This window comes from Conger conger, chromosome 1 (genome assembly GCF_963514075.1).
Source record: "Conger conger chromosome 1, fConCon1.1, whole genome shotgun sequence".
NCBI classification, from domain to species: domain Eukaryota; kingdom Metazoa; phylum Chordata; class Actinopteri; order Anguilliformes; family Congridae; genus Conger; species Conger conger.
The window spans coordinates 29,861,391-29,887,972 of NC_083760.1; the positions used below are offsets into that span (position 1 = coordinate 29,861,391).

At 41.8% G+C, this 26,582-nt stretch overlaps 2 protein-coding genes across 5 annotated transcripts; both read left to right on the forward strand.

Moving 5' to 3' along the window:
* The first annotated feature begins 1,154 nt into the window (after nt 1-1,154).
* On the forward strand, nt 1,155-19,935 carry kctd3 (potassium channel tetramerization domain containing 3). Of its 4 annotated transcripts, none has more exons than XM_061246876.1 (19): nt 1,190-1,284; nt 1,576-1,715; nt 3,701-3,754; nt 4,363-4,408; nt 4,792-4,865; nt 4,979-5,037; nt 5,613-5,693; nt 6,341-6,496; nt 7,034-7,124; nt 7,529-7,719; nt 8,156-8,271; nt 8,855-8,942; nt 9,480-9,596; nt 9,683-9,853; nt 11,452-11,607; nt 12,119-12,215; nt 13,072-13,271; nt 14,623-14,761; nt 15,889-19,935. In XM_061246876.1, the coding sequence occupies exons 2-19, from the start codon at nt 1,645-1,647 to the stop codon at nt 16,457-16,459; spliced, it is 2,478 nt and encodes an 825-aa protein (XP_061102860.1). In that variant the 5' UTR covers nt 1,190-1,284; nt 1,576-1,644; the 3' UTR covers nt 16,460-19,935. The 4 variants fall into 4 exon arrangements, with proteins under 4 accessions (XP_061102870.1, XP_061102860.1, XP_061102867.1 ...); XM_061246883.1 differs by having other exon boundaries at nt 1,596-1,715; XM_061246886.1 differs by lacking the exon at nt 1,576-1,715 and having other exon boundaries at nt 1,155-1,284.
* Nucleotides 19,936-24,443: 4,508 nt separating this feature from the next.
* LOC133122951 (left-right determination factor 2-like) lies at nt 24,444-26,027 on the forward strand. The gene is made up of 4 exons (XM_061233281.1): nt 24,444-24,705; nt 24,975-25,218; nt 25,347-25,586; nt 25,703-26,027. Exons 1-4 carry the CDS (start codon nt 24,444-24,446, stop codon nt 26,025-26,027), a joined length of 1,071 nt encoding a protein of 356 aa, XP_061089265.1.
* Nucleotides 26,028-26,582: the final 555 nt, after the last annotated feature.

Below are 26,582 nucleotides of genomic sequence, written 5' to 3' on the forward strand. Positions count from 1 at the left end.
GTTATGTGAGTCATTGTTTTCAATAATATTGAATCGAAGGCATAACCTAGCCTTCAGCACTGTGGTAGCTTAAGGCTTCATGCTGAGAGAACGTTAAATAATTATCCATCAAAAATTCTAGCATAGTGAGACCATAACATATTCAACAGGGCAATCATTATCTTGAAATTAACTGGGTGGTTCATTAGTGCTACGGTCACAAGTTAATCTGCCCTGGTTTTCTTACATTGTACTTCAGTCCTCCACCAGCTAGAGGTCACAATAGCCTCTTTGTCGCAGCCCTATTCAAACAATTATCCCATTTGCACCACCTAAATAATCTAAATTGATATATTGCCATTAATCAAGCACAGATGATGATTGACAGTGATGTTTACAAGCAACTCTCACATGTTAATTCAATTAGATTACTGAAATGGACATGATGCAGTACTTTTAAATGTTGTACAGGAGCATGATAGGTTTTGTTAGAAGCAGTGGGAAATGCCCACATTTTAATTAAAGCCGTTAGTATTTAACTTGCACAAAAAAGTTAACTAATTAACTAATTATGGTCGTCAATCAATACTTTAATTCTTTTAAAACAAAAATCTGTAGCCACACTGCATTTTTTTTCTGGAGAGCCTGTTGGTTTCTTGAGACCCAAAAGACCAAGTGACCTGAGTTAACTGTGTAATCAATTGCTGTACTACTCAAGTTCTGAGTAACAATGAAAGCCAGCAGACCTTGCGACTCTCCATGACCAGGTGTGAGAACCACAGGCTCAGGAATCCTTTTTGTAGCATTTTTATAACTCCCATCTATGTTCACTTTTCTTCCTGTCACTCCTCATATTAGATCAATGGAGTAGGATAACCATTGAAATACAAGTTTGAATCCCTGCATGTCACTTGGTGGGGACAAACTGGTGGCCCAAGTCATTACATGCCAGGTAGGCCTATCAATTACATATATGTGAAAACTGGTGTAATTCTTCATTTGTCGTTAACATAGATTTTTTTACATCATCTGTTCATGCTGTCCTGCCAGTTGTCCTGTTAGCCTCTCCCCTCGTTGTCAGGACAGTCGCTACACTGCCGGACAGTGCCCCTCCCGCCTGGGTTCGTCACTTCCGGATAAGCCACTGGTTTGTGCGTCACGGGGCAGTACATACACAGGACAGTGGCTACATTAATCTCACTTGGGCGAAGTTGCGGGCTTTACAATCGGGGGATGACGTGGTGGGAGCGGCAGTTGGTGTAGTCGCCTGGATCGCAGCCTGTGCACAGCTGAACACTGTGAAATGTGAGGACAAGGGGTGCTGTGTTGCACCCATTTGACAAAACACCCGTTCCGAGACATGAGCCTATATTACTCGGCACACAGTTCAAAATACCAGAGACAAAATACCAGAAACGATTGTGCCTGTGAACATGATGAGCAGGTCATATTTGGCTCCCTCTCCCGATCCATACGATTGTAAAATAGGAAGTCTCGTTAGTTGGGTGCATTTCTGGGAGGGGGAAGTTAGGCGGGAGGTGTAGTAGCGAGTTTCGGAAGAGGAATAACTGGAGTTTTTCTTTTTAAAAACTGGAGATTTGAAAAACATTTGACAGCTTGGGCTTGCTGTGCGCTGGCGTGGGTGCCTGCGGGGAGAGGGAGAACATGGCCGGGAATTGCAACAATGTAACAACAGGAACGGGCGAAATTATTCAACTTAATGTCGGTGGTACAAGGTAAGTGATGGAAGGGCTTTCCAGCTCAATAAAAATAGTAGTCTTCAAGCGTCATGTGGACGGAATAACGTAGCGGACAGCAGCATTGACTGCCTGGAGATAATCGAGTCACAGGCCCGAATGTTGATAGATACCGTAGCATAACTGAAGGCGTCACTTACTTCGGTTTAGAGGATAGCCTTTGAAAACGCATGCAGACTGTTTATATTTGGGTTAGAAGTTGATTGAAGTCTTGGATAACCCATTGTACACTGACATTACTTTTGGGGGGCGATTATTGGTTTAATAAGGAACCGAAAACGAGTTGTTTTCAAGACATTCTATTTGTATTTAATTTGCGTTGCTGTTGCGTAATACAGCTAGCTGTCGTAGTCCGATTTGGTATTCATACTATTGTAGTTTGCATTTAAGACGTGGTATCTACATGCGTTATTAGCTGACAGCACAGATGGTCTACAGTCGAGTGGTTAGATGTGAAATTCACACGTTGCTCTCGTCAACGTAGCTTATATTCATTTAATGTGCTGATTTGCGTAATATAATGTATCTTATGTGTGATCTCCAACATTATTATGCTAGCGACATAGCTGCAAACACTTGAAAAATCTTTGCATTTGGAAACGATAGTTTTCCGTGTTTACTATTTAATTACTAAAAAACGATTTAGTTCACTGCAATTAAAGATCAAATGTATATCCACACATAAAATAATCGTATAGTGATTCACGTTCTGGCCTATGCCTTACAACTGCGGACAGTAGCCTACATATTCGTGCAATGCCACTAACAAACTAAAGTGTAGAAAATCACTAAACGTATAGTAAGTTTCTTAGGTACAAATGTAACCTATGTGCTCTATCTATATAGGCTGCTACAATGTTGCAGTCCCCCATGTTACTATTCATTTAGATTAGGAATACACTGAACTGTATGTAGGCTAATTTGGATAAGAATGATAGCTGTAAAGTAAAATGGTAATTTGCTATCATGTTATGGGCCTATTGTAAACACTAGTTAAAGCAACACATCCACACGTCCCCATTATAAATAAATATTTGCAGAATTGCTCAGTTTAAGGTTATTAAGCTTGTTTCAGTATGAAAACAACCTTTATGTATGAAATCCTATCATGTTTTTCTAATTCTACGGAGCTTTCAAAAGTTCAATTATGGTGGAACTAGATACAGAAAATGTGTTACATAATTTATAGTTGACTGTATTGTATTACATGTGTCCATTGACTTTTTAATAGGTACCTTAATTACTAGCCAAGGCCTTTGGACAGGTCACATGCTATGTTACACCGTTAAACAGCTGTGATCTCTATGTCGTGCACCAAGAAATGAAATGCAGATAAGTTGAGTGATTCGTTCTGCATCCACAAGACCAGTATGAATGGACTGATTTTCAAATGAAATGTGTTATTTGGCCACTGCCTGTGTCAACCCCTACCACCAGCCCTCTCAGCCATAGTGCCCTGTCTCTTTGGTTAGTACTTGCTGTAATATGTCCGCAGTAGAGCAGTTAATACACAGGACATCAGCTTTGATGAGGTGGTGTTGGGCCAGTGTGGAGTAATACTGTTATATCTACAGGGCGGCCTGTAGCGTAGTGGTTAACTTAAATGACTGGGTTGGTGGTCGGTGGTTCTAACCCCAGTGTAGTCACAATAAGATCTGCACAGCCGTTGGGCCTCTAAGGCAAGGCCCTTAACCCTGCATTGCTCCAGGGGAGGATTGTCTCCTGCTTAGTCTAATCAACTGTACGTCGCTCTGGATGCCAGTAATGCAATGTAATGTAATGTTCTATCCTAACAGGAAGAAACCCAGAGGCCAAAATGTGCTATCTTGGCACAAAGCGAATACTTTGACATTGCATTCATAGATTTTAAAGATTTTTCATGAAAGCAAATGTTTTTTCACGCACTAGGTGTAGATGTAAAGTGCCTTTGCATGGGAATGATGCATTATGTCCATCCATTTTAGGTTCAGCACCTCCAGGCAAACTCTCATGTGGATTCCTGACTCTTTCTTCTCAAGGTAGGATCTCGTCTTACCTGTTTCATTTCTGCCAAAAGTATGTAAATTATAGGTGCACATAACTTAGATGAATTAGAAAAAGTAATACCCAAACACTGCTGTTAACTTCCCCTGGTAATATACACTCAGTAAGATGTTACCATATTTTAAAACAAATTGACTTGCAGCTTTATTGGTTTTGCACCCCTTTTCTACCATTTCTATCCATGTGTTTTAACTGCAGAAAGGAAATCAAATTACGGGGTTCTTGCTTGTCTAAAACATTGAGATTTTTTTCTACTTTCTACCATTGGTTTTATTTGGATTTGTATTGTTCTACAACTATTCAGAAAATGGACTAAATAGACTTTAAAACATTCTGAATAGCTGAAAAAGCTTTATTGACAAGTGTATTCAGCACATGTCTAGCTCAATTGGAGAGTGTGTGGGTGAGTGTGTGGGTGGCTGTGAAATGAATTTGTATTCAGAAGAACATTTCCCAGGGTTGTGATAGGCCTGATGCATTGTGGGTAATGCGTGGTAAAGAACAGTAGCTAGAACAGCACCAGTAGCAGTGCAGTGAGTGAAGGCCTCAGTGACTCTCATGGCACCAATGTGTTGTTCCCCAGCTTGCTGAGTGGCAGGATATCCACACTACGGGATGAAACTGGAGCCGTGAGTACCGTCTGTTTTCCCACCGGTTGCTCTACGCTGTAGAGAGCTGTCCCTCGAGCTTTCTGGCTCTGATATTGTTTTTTTCCATTCTCTTTCCTGTATTTTGCTCTTTGGGCCAACATGTTTGTAGAAGTGACACTCTATACATTTGTAATTTGTGAATTTTAAATTTTACAATGTTCACAGCCTCTGACTTTACAAAGACTGCCACACATACCATATATATTCACTGTTTATGGGTGAGACTAAAAATTATTTGTGAAATTGTGTGCTTTAGTGTGCACTGGCATTTGTTTTTCTGAAATAAATGGAAATATGTGTGTGTGTGTGTGTGTGTGTGAGAACAAAGTTTTACTCAGCTGTGTTGATTCTTTGTTTCACAGATATTTATTGACAGGGACCCCACAGCATTCGCACCGATTTTGAATTTCCTCCGTACGAAGGAACTTGACCTACGGTAGGTGATTTTGAAAACGCTCTCTGTCATGTTACAGCTGAGGCTGGAGACTCTTTTGGGGAACTTTCTTTGAAAAGAAGCAAAATGTCACAGGCATATGTTTTCCTCCACAGGGGAGTGAACATCAACATTCTGCGACATGAAGCAGAGTTCTACGGGATAACACCATTAGGTATGCTTTCAATGCGCACATAAAATATCTTTCACTTGAATAAGCTTGACTAACTAAAATGGATAGTCAGACAAAAAATTGAAGCAAAGCCATTGAAGAGTGAGTGGACAGTCCAGTAGGTCAAGTGTGCAGGATGGCCCCTGTAGTTTGAACATCACAGATTCGAGCTTGGGCTGTGTATTTAAGCTATATTACAGGGAATTGTGCTGTATGGTTCATATTTCCACTGTTCATCTCAACAACACACAAGGCTCCAGTTACCAGCTCTCTTAGAGTGTGGCCTGTAGTGCGAAAAAAACAATTACTGGCTTTTTGGAGAGAGCAGCGGACGGGTGCACAGTGCGCACACTTCAGCTAAACTGTTGTTTGTTCTGGGTCAGATGGCTCGGTTGCAGTGCCATAAAGTAGTGCTAACATATAACTTGAATTTTGATAACAGTACTCGCCTAGATTTAATGTATTGTTGTGATTTGTTCTGTGGGTCAGTTCAATGTGCCATTTCTCATTTTTCTTTTTTCCCCTCTTTTCTGTTTCTTGCTGTGGAACTTCTCTCCCTCCATGGTTGCCATGGCCAGTGCGGCGGTTGCTACTGTGTGAGGAGCTGGAGCGGTCGTCGTGCGGTAGCGTGCTTTTCCATGGTTACCTGCCCCCTCCAGGTATTTCCCCAGACTCCATTAAAGCACAGCCGTAGTCAGGTTAACAGAATTGCTCCTATGTCTTTGACTGGTGTTTTTGACCTGTTTTACAGTAACAAGCTGTCATTTCTAGCAACTCTTCTGCTGAAACAATGCCTTCCAGCTTGTACTAAGCTTGTCTATAGTACTGTGTAGATGTGCCAAACACCAACCAGTTAGTTTAAGTTTAGTTTTATGACAGGTAAATAAACAATGCTGGTTCACCCCAGTCCACTACTTGGGTACTGTAACATGTTTAGGATACACATGCACTGTGTGGCTGTAGCTAGTGCTAATACAAAATGTCAGATCAATATATGATTAAGCGAATTAAATATTCAAGAGCATATGTCGTGAAACAAAATCAGGAAATGGATCAGCCCTTGTTGTGCACCCCTGGTTTAAATAAATAGTTGAGTGAGGGAAAGGACACTCGTTTTTTAAATTTTTTTATTTATATTCACACTCACGCTTTGGGCAAAATGTTACTCCTCTAGTGCAGTCCTTTACCTACTCGATTTATAGTTTTTGTTTGGCCAGCTCCCAGTTACATTTGATGCATTAAATGAGTTGAGTGTGTTTGTTTTTATACAATTTAATTGTGTCATTTCTGTCCTCTATCCTCACAGCCATTCCACCCCGTAAAGAAAGCACCTCCCCCACCGCGGCTGCCCCAGGCCTGGAGGAGCGAGCGGTACCGGGCGGGGCCGAGGGCGGCCTCCCCAGACCCTGCCCGCACCCCTCCGTCCACGGCCCCCCTGGAGGCGAGGACCTCCAGAGACTGGGTGAGACTCTGAGGACCGCAAACCTGCGTTTTAAGGCTGTGTGTTAAAGGAGAAACATGGTGGTTGGTCACAAATGACTGAATAATAAAATAAGTATTCGTTTATAACATTTGTTAACATATTGCCTAAAGACAACTGGCAAGTGTCACATTCAACCGCAATGTTACTCCTTTAAAAATGTGTGAGTTTAACAAAGTGCTGCTCTAACTTCTGTTTCAGCTGGTCTTTAAGGACTTGATGTTCTGTGGATGTTCATATACAGTCGGGTCCATAAATATTTGGACATTCATGCTCCAATATCCTGTGGTAGACAGCTAAAATAACAATAACATTATCAGTGTCCAAATATTTATGGACCTGACTCTATGCCCCCCTGTGAATATTCATGTTGAGCCAGCCAATCTTAAGAATGTGAGACCAATGAACTCAGCTTAGTTATTGCATATATACCATCTTGTGGTCCTTCTCCAGACTATGCATGTGGTGCTCATGTGAACTGTTCCCTGTAATTTTTTATTTTGGTTATGTCTTCTGCAGGGTCACCTGTAGACCCCAGGAAAGTGCTTATTGTTGCCGGTCACCACAACTGGATTGTTGCAGCATATGCACATTTTGTCATCTGTTACAGGTAGCGCTTATACTCCAAGTGCAAATTAATTTCAATGAGCAGCTCTTGTTTCCTGGGGGTCCATGCATTCATCTATTTGTTCTTAATGACTTGCCTATTAAATAAAAAAAAGTGTTTAAATACAACATGGCAAGCTTGAAAGCTTGAAAGAGCTTGAAAGCTTGAAAGATTCCAAAGTGAATGGGCTGCAAGCAGATATGACCTTTTAAGTTATGCATTTTCTCTTAAACAGTATTTTTGTGTATTTAGTGCCCCATAAACAACATATTTAGGACACTAACTCATTTTTGTCAAAAAGTTAGAGCGTTATAATTCTCAGCTCACGAAACATGCAGTGTACTTAGAGCAGAACATTAAGTGCAGCTGCTTGTGTTTGTGTGTCTGTGTGTTTGAATGCACTATAGGATAAAAGAATCATCCGGATGGCAGCAGGTGTTCTCCAGCCCTTACCTGGACTGGGCGATCGAGCGCGTGGCGCTCAATGCGAAGGTGGTGGGCGGTCCCCATGGAGACAAGGATAAGATGGTTGCCGCGGCATCGGAGAGCAGCATCATCCTCTGGAGCATTCAGGACGGAGGCAGCGGGAATGAAATAGGTAGAATGAGCCACACCTTTGAGTGGGAATGAGATGGGTAGAGTGAACCACACCTTTGAGTGGGAATGAGATGGGTAGAGTGAACCACACCTTTGAGTGGGAATAAGATAAGTAGACTGAGCCACACCTTTGAGTGGGAATAAGCTGGGTAGAGTGAACCACACCTTTGAGTGGGAATGAGATGGGTAGACTGAGCACACCTTTGAGTGGGAATGAGATGGGTAGAGTGAACCACACCTTTGAGTGGGAATGAGATGGGTTGAGTGAGCCACACCTTTGCATGGATGAGCCTGTGTGTGTTTGTGCATGCGAGTGTGTATATGATTCCGTGCACTATTGTGTGTCTGTGAGAGAGAGCATGTGCATGTGTGTGAGTTGGGTGTACCCCCCTTCTCTGTGTTCAGGTGTGCTTACCCCCCTCTCTCTGTGTGTTTAGGTGTGTTCAGTCTAGGGGTGCCAGTGGACTCTCTGTTCTTCATTGGCAGTCAGCTGGTGGCCACCAGTCACACAGGGAAGGTGGGGGTGTGGAACGCTGTCACCCAGCACTGGCAGGTGAGATGCCTCACATCAACTTTACATCAACTATTCCTCTCCCTTCTCCTGTCATTAAATCGGCCATTTTGTCAACGAGCAAATCCATTCCACTTCCCTTTTATTTGGCCTCTTACAAACTGGCATTGATACTGCAGGTTATGAAATATGGAATAAGGGAGGAAATAAACATTTCATTACAAAACAGGCTGTTCATCCCATTAGTTTGTCATATGACAATACATAAAGCAATAAAGTAAAATCTGCTCTCCCTTTGGTGCTGACGGATTTAGTAAAAGAAAAAAACAACAAAATAAGATGTTGAAGTGAGCAGAAGGGGCACATCAGTGGTCAAAGCCAGACAGTGTGAAAATGTACAAACATTTCCAGTTATGTGCGAATTGCGCAGCTAACTATGGGTAGGGCTAAGTAGACGGTAGGAAAAACGGCAACACTGAACAACCTCTTATCTTCATGAAACCTTCTTATGGTCTGATGTTTTTATCTTTTCCAGTTGGTCTTGATGCTGCAGGTTCTGAAATGTGTGTGTGCATGACGAAGCGTGTGAAAGAGATGGAGTAATGTGATTAACCTCTTTTTTTAGGTGCAGGACGTAGTGCCCATCACCAGCTGTGACACTGCTGGATCCTTTCTGCTGCTGGGATGCAGTAACGGCTCCATTTATTACATTGGTGAGTCATGGCCCACAGTTTAGACCGTGACCTTTAACCTCTCAGAAGTGTACAGCCCTCTTGCAGGGGACACATGGTCACTGAGCTCCTGAATCACTGGTCCAAAGGAACATTGATTGATTGATGGCTGTTTAGACTACTGGCTTGCATGCTATCTGGGTATCTAAACTTGCTGGGTCAATTGCAGTGTGCAATTTTTAGGCAGCAGCAGGTTTAGACAACAGATCTGCATTTCCACCAGGGCAGATATCCAAAGCTTTGGACTAAGGTTTAGCTAATCCAGTTGAAATGCAGATCTGTTATTTAGCCCCGGAATTATGGTCCGGGGATCGAAACGATAAGGCTTGAAGAAGGCGCGTCGATCTCTTTTCGGCAGCCAGGGGGCAGGGTTGTAGCAGTGTTTCCTCAATAGACATGGGCAATTGAAGTAAACAGGGTACAATTGGCCACCAAATTGGGAGAAAAATGGGGGAAAATCTGAAACATATTTTTGTATAAAGAAAGTGACGGATAATTTTTTATGTCTCTTGCACTCAGACATGCAGAAATTCCCTCTGAGAATGAAGGACAACGACCTCCTGGTGACGGAGCTGTATCACGATCCCTCCAACGATGCCATAACCGCCCTGAGCGTCTACCTCACCCCTAAAACCAGTGAGCCCACCCGCCTCCCTATTTCATTTTACCCACCATGCTCCTTTGCCGCCCCACCATCACTGACATGACCCTCCGACCCCCAGGTGTGAGCGGGAACTGGATCGAGATCGCCTACGGGACCAGCTCGGGGGCGGTGAGGGTCATCGTGCAGCACCCCGAAACCGTGGGGTCGGGCCCTCAGCTGTTCCAGACCTTCACGGTGCACAGGAGCCCCGTCACCAAGATCATGCTGTCCGAGAAACACCTGGTCTCAGGTGCGTGTACGTTCCGCTTACATTATATTATTGTTATTATTATTATATTATTATTTATTATTTATATTATGTCATATACTATCATTCCAGTGCATTTTGTGACCCTTTGTATTATGTTTTGTGTATGTTTGACCCTATTCAGTGTCTCTTAAAAACGAGTTAACTTTGTTTTAGGTTTAGGTTTAGGTTTTTTTTAGGTTGATACTGTATGATTTGCCTAATTTTCTGATTTGGTGGGATTAACGGTAAACATGAAATAAACGTAATGCTATGTTTTCAAAAGACAATACAATACAATCTTTGCATACAAAGGTGGTGTGTGTGGGGTTAGCTTTACCCTCTGTAGCTGTATAAAATTTGTATTTTTATCTCTGATTTCTTTGTGGATTATTCTGGTGGAACTTTTCCATACAGATTTCAAACTTTCACTTCCTGTACCTCAGGCTCTAAAATGATAAAACAGAAATAATTTTGTGTCAATTCAAAATGTTGGAATCAATTTGACCCCCAAACATAAAAGCAGTCATAAAATCTTTACATAATATAAGGCTTGAGGTACATTACACCTAGGTCTGAAACTAGCACCCGACCATCTGCTAAATGTGGGTAGATTATCCCAGTGTGGGTAAACGGGACGTTCTCGTCTAGCTGCCAAAAAAATTACGAAACGTACATGGAAGTTGTTACCGCAATTACAAGAATATGAGAATATGAGACTTTGTCTACCACAAATCTTTGTGCCAATTGGAAGTCTGCTTTTGTTGCCTGTGGCTACAGTTCTGTGAAAATCATTGCTAATATTATCTGTAGTCAGCAGTTGAAAAAGATGTGGCTCCAAATCACTGGGGTAAACAAAAACCTCTGGAAAAGAGGAACACAGATGATAATGTTGAAGAAGAATATGGATAAAGGCGCTATAGAAATGCCAACCATTTACCATTTTACCAAGAACAAAAAAGGAACCATGTTTTTATGAAAAAAAGGAACCATGCATTAATAATGTGCTAACTGATGTCTATAAGCCCCCAAACACTCCTCAGTGGCATGCATTTTATATTTTATTAGACGTTGTAAATTTGGTACCTGTTTATGTTAAAGACAAAAAGACAATACTGTAATTACTATGGTTTGTTTCATTTAATTGCATTCTGTAATCTGTTTTGTCTTAAATGAAAGATTTAAAAGTATTTTACAAAGCTGGCTTGTGTGGCTCTCCTATTTTCATTGTCACATGGTGTACAAAATGTACAAGTGTCTGGTCAATTTCTTCATCAGACACAGAAAAGTTAGCCAAATAACAAATGTGACCCACCCTATCATAATCAATCGTAAGTTGTGATGCGATGTTTATGTAAGAATGTTCAGAAATGTTGGTGCCATCGACTTCCTTGATATCTGGAGTGGAACTTTGCTATTGTTAGAAAGCTTACAGTCTCCTTTTTCGACTAGGGTCAATATGACTGATTGACAGAGCAGGGATATTATTTATTATTATTATTATTGTTGTTATTAAGACTGCTGGGGCATTTGATGGAACTAGTGAGCAATCGCTCTGCTCTCAGCACTGACGCTATACTCTCTGGCCGTGCTGATTTCAGTGTGCGCCGATAACAACCACGTGCGCACGTGGACGGTGACCCGCTTCAGGGGCATGATCTCCACCCAGCCCGGATCCACCCCGCTGGCCTCCTTCAAGATCCTCTCCCTGGAGGAGGCAGAGAGCCACGGCAGCTACTGCTCCGGGAACGACATCGGTGAGTAGGGGAGGAGCGAGGAGGGAGGGAGGTGAAGAGAACATGGGAGGGATGGAGGGAGGTGAAGAGAACATGGGAGGGAGGGTGAGAGGAGGAGAGGAGGTCATCAGGTCATGTATTGGTACAAAGTGGACCCAAGGTTGCACACATAGATAATTCTCTTCATGTTTTATGTGTTCTAGTCTTGCAAGATAGTCTAGTCTTGGATAGCACTGCTAACAGACCTGGGTCAAGTACCTAATTGTTTTGGTTTCAAATACTAATCCAGCCCTTTCAAAAAGTGCAAACCCTGTCTTCTGGTCCTCTTGGTTGGCTGCACCAGGCAGGATCAATCGAGAACAGAACGGTGTTTGAATCCAAAACCATTATGTATTCGACCCTGGTCTGCTGGACTGCTAAACTGCAGGCGCAACCCAATATCACACTGCTCTGGCCTTACTCTTGAGAAAACTGTTAACGTTCATTCCATTCTGTTTGATTTAGGTGTAAGTGGTTTTTCATTGTTTTCCAGGCCCTTTTGGAGAGAGGGATGACCAGCAGGTGTTCATTCAGAAAGTCATCCCAATAACCAACAAGCTATTTGTGCGCCTCTCTTCAACTGGCAAAAGGTAACAAGGGCAAATGTTTTCAAAGGTCTTAAATATGTATATGGATAATGGTCTTTCTCTCGTTAGAGGAAGAACCAAGATGTATATACGTGGTGATCTCCAGGTTAAAATGTGTGTTTTTACAGAATTCTGCCATTACTGGTGAAACATCAATATTTGTATTGTTCTTTTGTTTTTTTCAAAAGAAGCTAGTCTAGTACACACACAGTTGTGCAGATCATTATGAAACTTCACAAAGGCTAGCCACCCCATTTCTTGTGACCTTATTGATGAAGACCTTCATTTTCTGGTCCCCAGCATAGATTTAAATTAAACTTAATGAAACTTAGTAATAATAATATGCAGAACCGTGTTATTCCCTAAAGTTACAAGGCCAAATGTCCTAAAATGTTTGAGTGGCCCAGTAGGAATAATTTTCCAGTGTGTTATTGTTTAAAATATTCTGGATATCGAAATATACCCTTTTAGATATTTTGGATAAATTAATCTAAAGATAAGGATAATTGTGATGGCAATGGTTGTTTTATGTTTTTTATTGTTATTTTATTTGGGAAGGTTTTAAAAATTGTGTTATTGATTTGGCAATAATCTTTCCTTAGAATTGATTTTTCAAAACCCCTATTTTCTCATTTTTTTCAGTGGGGGAAAATAAAAAACATTGCTTTTTTAAAAATGTGTTGCCGGAGGTTAGTACCATCACCTTCATGTGCCATAATAGACAGAATGTGCCCAATCAAGCTAAAAAAAAAAAAAAAATAGAAACAACTCTAGAAACTAGTTTGCCCAGATACAGTCCGTGTGTTGATTGGCCGATGTGGTGTGCTGCTGTGATGTGATTGGCGGGCTGCGGCTGCAGGATCTGTGAGGTGCAGGCGGTGGACGGCACCACCATCACCTGCTTCACGGTGCGGGAGTGTGAGGGCTCCAGCCGCATGGGTTCCCGGCCGCGCCGATACCTCTTCACCGGACACGGCAACGGCAGCATCCAGATGTGGGACCTCACCACCGCCATGGACCTGGCCAACAAGACTGATGACAAGGCCAAGCGCGAAGCCGGTACGCCCTCTGTGCTGTCCATGTTTTGCTAATAACCCTGAGAAAACAGTCCTTATCTGATGAGGCAACATACCACGGTGAGGTGGTAAGAGCAGTCGTCTGGCAGTTGGAGGGTTGCCGGTTCGATCCCACACTGGGTGTCTCAAAGTGTCTCTGAGCAAGACACCTAACCCCTAAATGCTCCTGACAAGCTGGTTGGTGTCTGTGTGTAAGTGTGTGTATGAATGGGTGAATGAGAAGCATCAAGCATGTACAGCGCTTTGGATAAAGGCGCTATATAAATTCCAACCATTTACCATTTTCTGATTTATCTGAATACCCCAATTCAGATTAAAAAATATATATCAGCAGAAATTACATCTAATATTGTTATTTTTACTTAATGTTCTTTGGTCTGTCTGTAAGTTGGTGTGGAACTCTGGATCTGTCATTTCTGCTGCATGGTTTTAATGCATTAAATGAAGCGCAAGTGCATAGGTTCTACCATAAGTCAAAGCATCACATCCAGAAACTAGCAAAATACACATGAAGTGCTGTTTTAAACATAGTTGTCAACATCATTTATTTTTTATTATTAGTATTATTATAATGTTTTTTTTTTTTTTTTTTTTTTTTTTTTTTTTTTTTTTTTTTTTTTTTTGGGGGGGGGCGGGGGTTAGACAAGGATAGGGATATCAGAAAGGAGGGGCAAGGAGCCGTGGTGGCGCAACAGGCTAAGACGCAGCAGACTTGCAGTTGCAGTTTGCTGCAGTTGCACACCGGGGACCGGGGTTCGATTCTCGGTCCTGCCAAAAGCCAAGTTTGGCCGGCTCATGTGGGGCAATTAATTGGCTCGCTGCTCCAGAGGGAGGGACTTGGCAGGGTTATTAGATCGCCGCACAATAAGCACCTCGGGCGCCTCGGAATCACGGCAACGGGCACGAGACGAGACGGCTTGAAGAAGGTGTGTCGCTCTCATTCGGGCCGCCGAGGGACGGGGTACAGGTGGTACATCTAATACGACTACCTCCAATTGAATCAGACGAGGTACAATTGGCTACCAAATTGGGAGAAAAAGGGAAAAAATCTGAAAAAAAAAAAAGAAAGGAGGGGCAGGGGAAATCAGGAGGGAGGACTAAGGTAGAGTTTGAAAAGGTGGGTTTTGAGTCTGCGTCGAAATAGGGGGAGTATGATACACATATACACAGTTTGTTGTTATTTACATGGGAGGAATGTTTTATGTGGTGTTGTAGCAATTAATTTAATTGTTAAACTGGTACCTTAAAATCCCTGGAAAGAAATGTAAATGCTGAAGATTGAGATGACAGGGTTGAGACCGTGAATGAACCCTCCTTCTGTCCGTGCGGAGCAGAAGTGGGCGGTCCCACAGAGGAGGAGCTACTGAAGCTGCTGGACCAATGTGACCTCAGCACGTCCCGCTGTGCTACGCCCAACATCAGCCCCGCCCCGTCGGTCCTGCAGCACAGCCGTCTGCGGGAGTCCTGCTCCAGGTCAGCCTGGGTCACGAATCGCTGAACCCGTCTCAAACCCGCATTCCACACACAGAATCAACTACACACCTCTTGTGGGCTCTTTTGTGCATTAACTAATGGTTCAGCTGGCCAAGAAACCACTGCACAGCCATAGTTTTATACATATTCTTCCCCGAACTGGAAGGGAACTGTATAAAATGGGTTCTAATTTCTATTCTTCACCAACGTGGCTGTAAATACCCTCAAATTAAAGCTGACAGTTTACTCATATTCACTGTTTTATTTCAAATCTAATGTGCTAGTGTACTGTAGAAAACAACAAAACATGTGACTGTCCAAATACTTTTGCATTTAACTGCATATGTAATATGAAATGATAACTGTATATCTACGTGTGCACTATAACTAGCACTGGGCACATAAATGGCGTTTTGAATGGGGTGAATGTCAATGGAAAGTATTCACATCGGGATATATTTATTTTATTGGGTATGTCATGACTAGACCTGTGTCATATACATAATGGTTTTGGAATCAAATACTTTTCTGTGCTCAACTGATCTTGCCTGGTGCAATTGAGCTGACCAGAAGGGTTGCACTTTTTGGGAGTATTTCATAGGTTCCAATACACCAGACAAGCTCAGTAAAGTTGAATCCAAAACAATTACGTATTTGAGCCAGGTTTGTGGAATGACCCACCTCAAACGCCTCCTAAAATGTCACCTTTGTGAACCACTGCTATAGCAAACACCCCTCAGGTTAGCGGCACTGCTGTGTGACCAGCCGACTAAGACTGGGAGTTTTGTCTCCTCAGGGGCAGGGTGGGTTTGAGTCAGCCAGGCCTCCTGAGGTCATTAGTTCCTTCCAACAGTGTAACAGACCTTGGTCAAATACATAATTATTTTCCATTCAAATAATTTTCTGTGCTTGCCTGGTACAATTAAGCCAGCCAAGAGGACCAAAAAGGCAGGGTGTGCCAATATTTCCACTAGACAAGCCCAGTACGAGTATTTGAATCCAGAACAATTGCGTATTTGACCCAGGTCTGCACTGTAATGGCTAAATAATATATCAAAACAAATTTTACCGTTTAAATAGGGATTACCCATAATCCTACACTTCCCTTCTGTGTTTTTGTTCCCCAGCCTGCAGCTGCAGGCTCACGACCCCATCCCGGAGACGGCCACCTACGGGGCCCTGCGGCCCTACAGAGAGAGCCCCCTGCTGGCTCGAGCCCGCCGCACCGAGAGCTTCCACAGCTACCGCGAGTTCCAGAACACTCTGGGCAAGGGCCTGCTGGAGCTCAACGGCCAGACCGCCACGTCGCCGGGGGCAACCTCCGCGGGGGAGACCAGGCACTCGCTGGGGGAGGGCGGCGACAACAACAACGGGGAGAAGAGGGAGCTGTGGGTGGGGCGGGAGAACCTACCGCCTCCCCCCGACAGTCCCGGCGACACCCGGCGGAAAGCCCCTCCCCTGGAGGAGGAGACGGGGGCGGAGTCCCGGCAGGAGGCCAGGAAGAAGGGGGCCTTCGACGGGGGCTTCCTGGCCCGGAAGAGGGGCCCTCCGATTCCCCAGCTGGCCTCCCTGCCCTCCAGCGTGGACACGGCCGGGAGCGACTCCTCCGGCACGGCCTCCCCCTCCCCCACCAAGGTGTCCACGTCCCCCCGCCACAGGAGGGTCACAGACCCCCCGGGACAGGAGTACAGCCTGTAACCTCGCACACACTACCTTTTTACAAAAAAATCTTTGTACAACTTTCCATTCCCTGTATAATTGAGCAGGCCCAAACACTTTGTAACCGTAGTCTGTACCCTTCGCTGCGACGGTAGCCATTGATTTGGGAGGGTGCCTAGTAGCGCAAGTGCTATCGAAAATGCACATGCAAAAGCTGCTGCTTTTGATTCTGCCATCCCGCTGTGACTGCAGAACAGGCTAGCGGGTTGCAGGCACTCGGTTGACCACAGGAGGCGCCGTTGAGTGAAGGAGTAGGGGGTGGGGGGCAAAGGGGGAATTTCCTGCCAAATGAAAACACTAAAAACACCATGAAACACTACCTTCACAACCTAATACACTACTACAGCACTCGTCTCTTCAAACCAGACCTGGGTCCAATAGGTCATTGTTTCGGATTCAAATGCTTTTCAGTGCTTGATTGATACTGCCTGACGCAAGTGAGCCAACCAAGAGGACCAGAAGGCAGGGTTTGCACTTTTTGAGAGTATGCAATAGGTTTCAATACACCAGACACAAGAAAAGTATTCAAATCCAAAATGTTTGAGTGTTTGACCCAGGTCTGATTCAAACTCAAACACTGCGGAGTGCCGTTTACACTGCTGATAGGTGCTAGTCAGGGGAGGATAACAGAGGACTGTCTTTTCCCTTGCTCCTATCTATTTACCTGTGTTCAACATCTAGTTTTGTTCTGGTTATTTTTGATTCACGCCTGTCTAAAAATCTCTCTGGCTGCTGACTGTGACCATATGCTGCTTGAGCGTGCAACAGTCACATGCTAAAACAGGAATGAAACCTTAACAGAGTTTAAACTTGTGGCACCGAAGGGAGGTGTGTAAGTGATAGAGGGGGTAGGGATGAAAACTTTATTTAATAATTATCCTGAAGCTGCTTCTTTTTTTTTTGGAAGACCTGTTGGCAGTGTTAGCATTAGCACATGATCCCATTATATATTTTTATTTTATTACACCTGTTAATGCAGTTCTGTGGTGTAGGGGCTAAGCACACTGCTGTCGCCCCAGTATGTCCAGGACTCAATATATGATTAATCGGAAGCTTTTCTCAAATTATTTCCACCCCATTATACAGACACATTTAAGCCAGTGTCATCCCTGGTATGGGCCTGTCCTGTTTACCACTTTGCTACAGCTGGGCAAAATATTCTTTGATATCTCATTCCTTGGTGCTACCACAAATTCTGACCTGAATAGGCAACATATGTTCTGCTTGTGTTTTTTTTTTTTGTTTTTTTTCTTTAAGATGCTTGTATTTAAACCTGCCATGTGTAAATCCTAAATCACAGGGGGATAGTCTTATTTTGTCCTCTGTTTATATGTCCTGTCCATACTTCCAAAGTTCAGTGCCTTTTTAGAAAAAGTAATAGTACTACAGTAGCTATTATTGTCATCGCTACCGTTGCTTAAAGAGAGGAGTTAAACCAAAGTGAGCTGCTTATGTATCCATAAGGCCTGAGCCCAGTTCTGCCTGTTACATGTGGTTAGGTTTTCTTTTTTGAAGACTTGCAATGTGCAACATCAAGTTGAGAGAGTGATGAAATGGCTGGTCTCTGTAAATAGCGTAATACTGCTTCGCATTTTATTTTTGTTATTCATGCAGACCCATTTACTGCATACAAAACTTAACGTGTATGTTCTGTGCTTTGTACTTTTTATGTCATCAACACTACATGCAGTTGTAGGCTATAATATTTATATTGAATTGATCTACATTTTATTTGCACTCCTAATAAGAAAATATATAAAATAGTATTTACTTTTTTATTATCAGATATTTGACAAACAGGAAACGGGACATTGCAAACAGGAAATCCCACCTCTTTATGTCCTGCCAGTCACAACTCTGGCTATGTTTACAATGTCAGTCCGACCAAGAAAAGTGAATGGTTTGTGCATAAAAATATATTTATGCTGCTTATAACTTTTGTACAGCATGTGTATAAAGTGTGGTGTTTATAACGTGGCTTACTGTTACGATTCGATATATGGACAAGTTGGCAATTAATTTGAGTTCTCTATGAGGTTACAACATGAAGGACGGAGATAAAGTCAGTCATTAAGAACATGGATTTGTAGTGCTTTGACAAGTAATATCCACACGTCTCACAACTGAATGTGGCATCCCTCAAAACATGCAGAATAATTATTGAACCCAGTAGGGGCTATATTGATTCAAATCTGAGCAATTCTTCTTTTACTCAAAAATCAATTGTAGCTCGTCGCCCATTTATGCCGTGTGGCATATACGGCCAGTGGATTATGGCCATGGTGCTACTCAGCCAGAACTGCCAGAATTCAAAATGATATTATATCTACCCCCCCTCCCCGAAGAGAGGAAGCACCTTTTTTCTGTGTCTCTATACGGAGTGCAACTTTAGATTTGGAGAAGGCTCATCATGTAGACTGAGAACAGAGGGTATATCTTGTAAATATATATATTTTTGGTAACTCTATTCTGTGAATATTCTTTGTCAGAAGGAGGGAGCATGTGGTCGTGTGTCAGAGAGAGACTGCACTACATATCACCTCCTGATGTGTGTGAGCAATGCTTGCTTGTTTCTCCCAATTCTTTACGTTATGTTGCTGCTTATAAGTGGTGCCATTTAAAGGGCATAAACAAGGAAACAATATTTTTTGCCTAATATTCTAATCGATTTTTGGTTGAAAACATGCATTTACTTTTTTCTTTGACAATTGCTGCAACATGTTGCCGCAAGCTCCTAACATTGCTCACCTCAACATGGAGTCTGTGTGTCCCACACCACCTGGTACAAGTGTCAGGGTGAGGTTCATCAACCAGTTCATTTGGCAGTTGCAGTCAACTCTAAACCACCTGTTTTATCCACACTTGCAAAAAAACTGACCAAATATGCATTTCATAGTTCATATTTCATTGTTCATAAACTGGAATGACTAATTCCAACTTTGTCTCATCCCTGCAGTGTCCTGTTGGGTTGTGTGTTCTATGCGTCTTCTGAAGCACATACAGTAGGCTTGAATAATGTTCCTCACAACAGTTTGGCCTCTTGCATTGCATTGACTGCCAGCTAGTTTAAATGGGAAGGTACTGTACTGCTACACCTGGGAGTCCACATATAATTGGACTGTGAGGTTCCGGTCAAATCAATTACAAATTAAATGAAAATGGTCAACATTGAAGGAACTCCTCTTTTACTGTCTGAGTTAGCAGGGTAATGAAAGTGGGTGGTAATGGTCACTGTGTAAGTGGATGATGGAATGTACCAACTGTGATCTCGAGAAATGCATTGGAAGGAGCTTTGGAACACAAAACAATTGCTAACTGCCATCCTCACTAACCTCCAAGTAAAATCAATTACATGAAGAATGACTGGAGTTTTGCTTCCTGTGTTGTTTACTGAATGTTACACTTAAAGGTTTGACAATAAATGAGATGATGGCAATGTCCGGCAACTGTTGGAACTGTTGCGCATGGTTTTTCTTGGTTTGTGCACCATTTATAAATACAGTTGGAATACAGCATCATGTTATAGCTATTTTCAAATTATTTAAAACAATCACAGATTCATCAACCATATATGAGTGAGCTTGTCAATAATGTATTTCAGAGAATGTGTGATTATTCATACCTCATGCAACTTAATAAATCTAAATACAATTGAGAAGGTATAAGCATGTAATGTTTTTTAAGCAATGCAAGTACATTTTAAAACTGATTCATGGAAGACAAGGAGGGGGTATCATAGAAACCATATCCTTACCATATCAGTTGCCATGTTATCACACAGCTGAAGCTTGCACCTTCCAGTGTCACACCAAGGTAAATCCAGTGATTTCAGATCACAAGACCCAGGGGATTAAAGATGGCGTACATTAAAGTAGCTTCATTTCCTTTGTTCAGGCTTCACAGCCTACATGACTAAACCTTCAGTCAGACTCTGGCTGAGACCACGCGACTTCTAACACTCATTCTAACAAGGTGATAATCACTGCTTTCATGTTTGCTGGGTGTCTGATTTGAAGGCAGGGACGATCACGGCAGGAAGTATGTCACCTCTCATCAGGAAGTTAGAAGTCACAACCGTTTCTGGTTGGAGACTAGGCAGGCAATACATCCAGATACGCCTTTCTGTGTCGGGAGTAAATAATGTGTTTCAGAGGAAGACCACGAGCTGTCGTCACTCTCCTGATCCAGCAACAGAGGGTGTATATGAGCAGGATGTATACGGGTTGGGTTGTTTGTAATTGGACATTACAAATTGGGAGGGGACTGGGGGTGGACATATTTTTTTTTTTTTTTTTTTTTAACGGGGTAATATAATTCCTAAATTTACAAACGCACGTGTGTGTGTGCTTCTCCTAACAACACAACAAATGTATGCAAGCATTCATACTTCCAACTTCTTCATCTAAGACATCTGTGTCCCTCTTTGCCACATTTATTGCCAGTTGGCTAATCCCAATTTAAGTGGGTTTTTTTATTTTTTTTATTAAGCAAATATTTCCTAGTTGTTTGTTTGCTTGGCAGAACAGGTAGTTAACCTATGAACACACTAAATTTCACTACTGAGTCTAGATACAAATATGTTTTCTCTCGCATTGGTAATTCTACATAGGTAACGCATTACCTACCATTAATACGTCTGAGGCCCTTCACGTGAGCCATGCTGTGTTCCTCAGGGACTGTCAGTAGGGGCAGATTTTGTAATGCAAATCTTGTAGTAGTCATTAACACCTTTTTTTGTTGATTGAGGGATCTCACTCCTGCCCTTTGATTAAGAAAGGACAGGGAGGGATTGGCACCTGAGGGAACGGGCCTGTTTGTTTTCACCCAGGGAGCTCAGCCCTTAATTGGGGATGGGGAAGATGGAGAGACTGGTGAATCTCACACATAGGCTCAACCCTTTCAGTCCAGTGAAAATTGCATATTGTTGACATAAACAGCTTTTGACTAATCAAAGAGCCACGGGTCCTTTAGTAGACCATGTAAGACAGGATCATTATAACTACTACAGTTTGACAATAGCACTGAAAGCATTTGATAATATGATGAAAGAATTGGATCAAGAAAGGCACTCAGTCTTTGAATATTAAATGGTTAGGATTCTAACAAAGAAATAGAAACTGTTTTTTTATGTAACAACCACTTGATTAATTATATTGAATACACTTTGGTGTCAACTGCAGCAATCAGTCTGCTCTTATATATATATGTTTACCTTGGTATCAATATTAATTCAGTGGAAACTTTCTAAATTAGCTTTTTAAAGAAAGTGAATAAAGGATCACAACACATTTTTCTGAAGTTACAAAGATTAAAGAAGCTGCAACTAAAGTTGCTTTTAGTTTAAGAAAATTCAGAATACTTGAATTACGTAAATGTAGAAGCACAAGATATACAGTGAGAAAGTATTACTTTCTACAATACCAGTTAAAAATTGAAATTTAAAAATCAGTGCAGAAAAACTGTACCAGTCACAAAGCAAACACTTGATGATATCATTACTACAGAACTGGGGAAATGAAAAGTTTGAAAAATAATTTTTCATACTTTATATTACATTAATGCAGGCATACCTTATGTGACATTGAATAAAATTCTTGAATCGAATATTCAGATATCCAATTATAGTAGGATTAGTATAAATTAATGTAAGAATATAATTGAAAGGGTCAATATACAAGTAAACATGCTCAATGATAGGTTCACATTGATGCACACTGGGAAATGGAGTACATTTTTAAACACCAACAGGTTTCTGCCCACTTTGAGGGCTCCAACAGATTGATGTTTGCCCATTTTGCATTTAAACCCCAAAATTAAGCATCAAACATAGGTTGCAGGATACATTTTTATTATATTTTATTATTATTATTATTATTATTATTATTATTATTATTATTATTATTATATTTTTAGGTCATTTAACATAATAATAGTATATTATTAATCTCTCTTGTGTTGTCAAAATAAAGCACATTTACCAATGTTTCTCCAGAAAATCACAAAATGTATAAATACTTCAAGTGGTATAAATTTTGACGCGTTTTAAACTGCTACCGGATAAAGGATACATATCTGATGACAATACGGATTCATACATGCCACGACATTAAAACGGTGTTTTCTACAAAATATTCCGTGTATTAAGAGGTATCATTGGAGCTGGTTTTCTGTCGACAAAAAAATCAATACGGCATGCAAACTGCTGATCGACAGATCCATTAAATCTATCCAGACAAATTAAAATGCTATTGGTGAAAAACACAATAGGATTTACGCTGAATTCACTTTCGCCGTTAGAAAGCTGCAAATGCAATTTCAAAATGCTTTAAGCATAGTTGTTCAACAAATTGAATAAGCTGATATGTGAGAATGTCAAAGCCGCCGTCTGTATAGGGCTCCAGACTGGAAACCATTGTTTATCTGATCTGAATTCACGTCTGGCATGATGTCCAAGTATAATCCATTAGGATTCCATGCAAGCATTTCTCTCTACCGCTTGCTGTGGGATATACAGCTATGTCGAGATCTTTATTAATGTCCAAATTATATGTTATTTGACAGGTGTTAAAAAGCCTTTAAATGTCGACTCTCGCTGTTTATATTCACAAATCATCGAGATTAAGTCAGGAAATTGGCTTACTTGTGTTTATTAAGTATGACATAATTAGAATTACGCAAGTATTTTGCATAAAACTAGCTTATTCCAATTAAAAATTGTTAATGACTGTTTTCCTCAAGCGATTTAGTAATGTTTACAACATTTTAAAACGGAATCATTATTGGAACACAGCTCAGCAAATACAAGAAATAATACGATTAGCATGCGTTAGACAGTAGGCCTATATTTGGCTAGACGTCTGATTCGTGTCGGCCTGTCATCGGCTCTTCCTGTCCATGCTGTCTGACATCTCAGGGAAACTTGCCTTCCCAATACACAAAGACATAGATTAGCCAACCCGAAGCCACTGGCTTCTCTAGTGTTTGAGTGACAAAAAAGGCAAGACTAATTCGGCAAGAAAAAAAAACAGATAATCACCCCCTTGTGAAAAATACCCCTTCCAATCCACATCCCCAGGGCGCGCTCCAGTCGGTTGTGTTTGTGTAATAATATAGTTCTAGAAGTACAATGTGCTTAAAATTTTGCAAACGGAACATTCTTTTCCTAATAACAAACTCGTGCTCCCATGCATCTAAACTGACAAATGTCACGCTAAGTAGCTAACAACAGACAAGGTAGACTATGATAGACGATACATTAGCATACCCACTGTTAAATATACCCTTCCTTTGACAGCTTACGATATATTTTAAATAAATTTGACTTAAAACAGTTGGCTATTCTGTCATTTGTCAAATAAGTCTAGACGTAAAGAATTTGGCTAATGTTACCCGAGACATGAAATGACGAATAATTTATCTATAAACAGCAGCAACGATTGTGAATCTTATAGCAGTACAATTAGGTAGACCTGCAAAGGGTTCTTTTTCACCGTCCGAAGAGCTCGCTTTAGATATGCAAATGGATTGAAGTAGGCCATCCTTTGATGACGATTATAGGACGATTAATTGCGTTTAAAACCTTATTACGGTTTGTTGACTTTGTCGTATTTATGTCCGAATGTTTTCAAAATAAAGTGCATTTTATGCGTTTTGCTAAACCACAAGTATGCTTTCCATGAATGGTTGACGTTCTTGTCTTCAGAAAGAGGCCGAGCTTCCAACGGTGACACTCTTGACATTAGTCCCCAATTGGAATGTGACTTTGAAGTCCACCCCTTTCGTCTGAAGTGCGACGCCACCCCTTTCTGAAAGTGAGAACGGCTTTCTTTGGGTGTCTCAGGAGTCGACTGTATGGCCTATATAAAGACAACCTGGGATCTGGGATCAATATCAAACCATTACGCTGAGAGCAACGGACTTCTCCTCAGCAGCTGGCAGTGGAAGATTTCTTTGGTTTTCAAGTATGGGTATTTTCACTATTTGGGCACTGTGCGCTGTCCTGTTTTCCACGGCAAGAGGCTTCAGTCACGAGGATATGAAAGATGCCCTGCTCCAGAAATTGGACCTAAACGAGCTACCCAAAATTAACAAGAGGGACTTGGAGAACCTTGTCATCCCGGCGCACATCAAGAATAAATACCTCTCTATGTTGAGGCTGCACAATAGGCGACGCAGGTCTCTGCCCAGTTTGGCTGGCATTCTGAGGGGTATCCCAGGAAATGCAGGTAAGGTCCTTTCATATACCAGACATTTTCTATTTGCATTATCATGTAAGTGAAGTTAAATATTTTAAATGTATGTTAACAGTAGTAGCCCAATAGATATAAAACGTGGTACTATAACATCATATATTACATTATTTATTATACCACTTGCGTGTCAAAAATGAATGCAACAAGTTCAATGTTTTAAAAAGGCTAACGCAAGTGCCCTGTTTTGTTGGATTAGTTAGTATGCTGCATTATACCTGACAGAGTACTTTTTTGAATTCCAGACATATCAGGAGAGGTCATGTATTCTGACACGACAAGGCAGCGACTGGTCTTTGACATGGAGGCAAGGATCCCAGACAACAGTGAGGTCACCATGGCAGAACTAAAACTCTTCAAGAAAGCACCAAGAAAACTCCCCGTGCCCGAAAAGAGGAAACACCGACCTGCCAACAATGCCCGAGTGAGCATTTATTGGGTGGAGGTCTTAGAAAATGGCTCCAACCGGACATCTCTTGTGGACTCAAGGTAAATACAAATGTCAAAATGCAACCTGTTCATAAATATTTTAGAGGCATTGTCCTCACTCAATAACGAAACGTTTCTTGACTTCCAAATGTTAAAATAAGCTAATATGAATGTTTCTTTGTTGACAGGTTAGTGCCTATCATGGAGACCGGCTGGAAGAGCTTTGACGTGTCCCAGGCGATTCACTACTGGTCCAAGACCCAGCGCAAGACTCCATTGTATCTGGAGGTGTGGATCGAAGGCGAGAGACCGGGAAGTTACGCGGCCGAGATGGCCAAGTGCGTGCACTTTGCGACTCAAGACCCCGCGGACAAGACCCTGGGGAAACCAGAACTCGTACTGTACACGCTAAACCTCGAAGAATACGGGTACGCACTTTTATGCAGTCGATGAAAAGCAGGCTACATTGCATTATGAAATGTACTTGGTGTAAATCGTATTTCCAAAATGGCACTAATTGTAACACATTTTTATTACCACACAGGTCCCGAGGTGATTGTGAAGCGAATAAAGCCAACGACGTGTGCTGCAGAGAAGAGTACTTCATTAATTTCCGGGAGCTCACCTGGACCCAGTATTGGATCATCGAGCCAGCGGGTTATCAGGCATTCCGGTGCGCGGGGGGCTGCAAGCAACCAAAGCGTAACTACAGCTATGGGCAGCGGACCTGCGCAGTGGTGGAGAGCGCGCCTCTGCCAATGATGTACCTGGTGAAAAGGGGCGACTACACCGAGATTGAAGTGGCAGAATTCCCCAACATGATAGTTGAGAAATGTGGATGCACAATGGACAACATATCGATTGTATGAAATGCATCTGTGGTTTAAGAACACAAACGCATCGAGAACAACAGTACTTTAATACGTCAATGTAAACTATGGTGACACTGCCACAAAACGAGTGCCAAGACCACATTCTGTATATAGCACACAAGCACTTATTTGTAAATACAATAATTTATATTTGTAGCCTCTATTTTTTGAATTCATGCCCGATTTCACATGTGTGAGACGGGCAATGGCAGAATGAAATTGAAATGCTGTATTTTGGTTTGTACATGAATAGCATATTTTCTAATGTTGACATGTTTCAGAATAAATTAATTTACCATTATGTTTTATACGTCTGGTTTCATGAAAACGAATCATTTACAGTTTACTTTTTTGTGGGAGGCGATTAGTTTAGTGGGGAGCCTACAGATTCATTTCCACATCGTCTACATTGTCAACACACGTCCAATTGCATAGTTTATGGTCATTAAACGTGTCGATGTGAGACTAAATCCCTATCATTACTGATAAATACTGCAAAGTTATTCCACAATAATCTTCATTTATTATGGTAAACCGACAGCGTCTGACAAG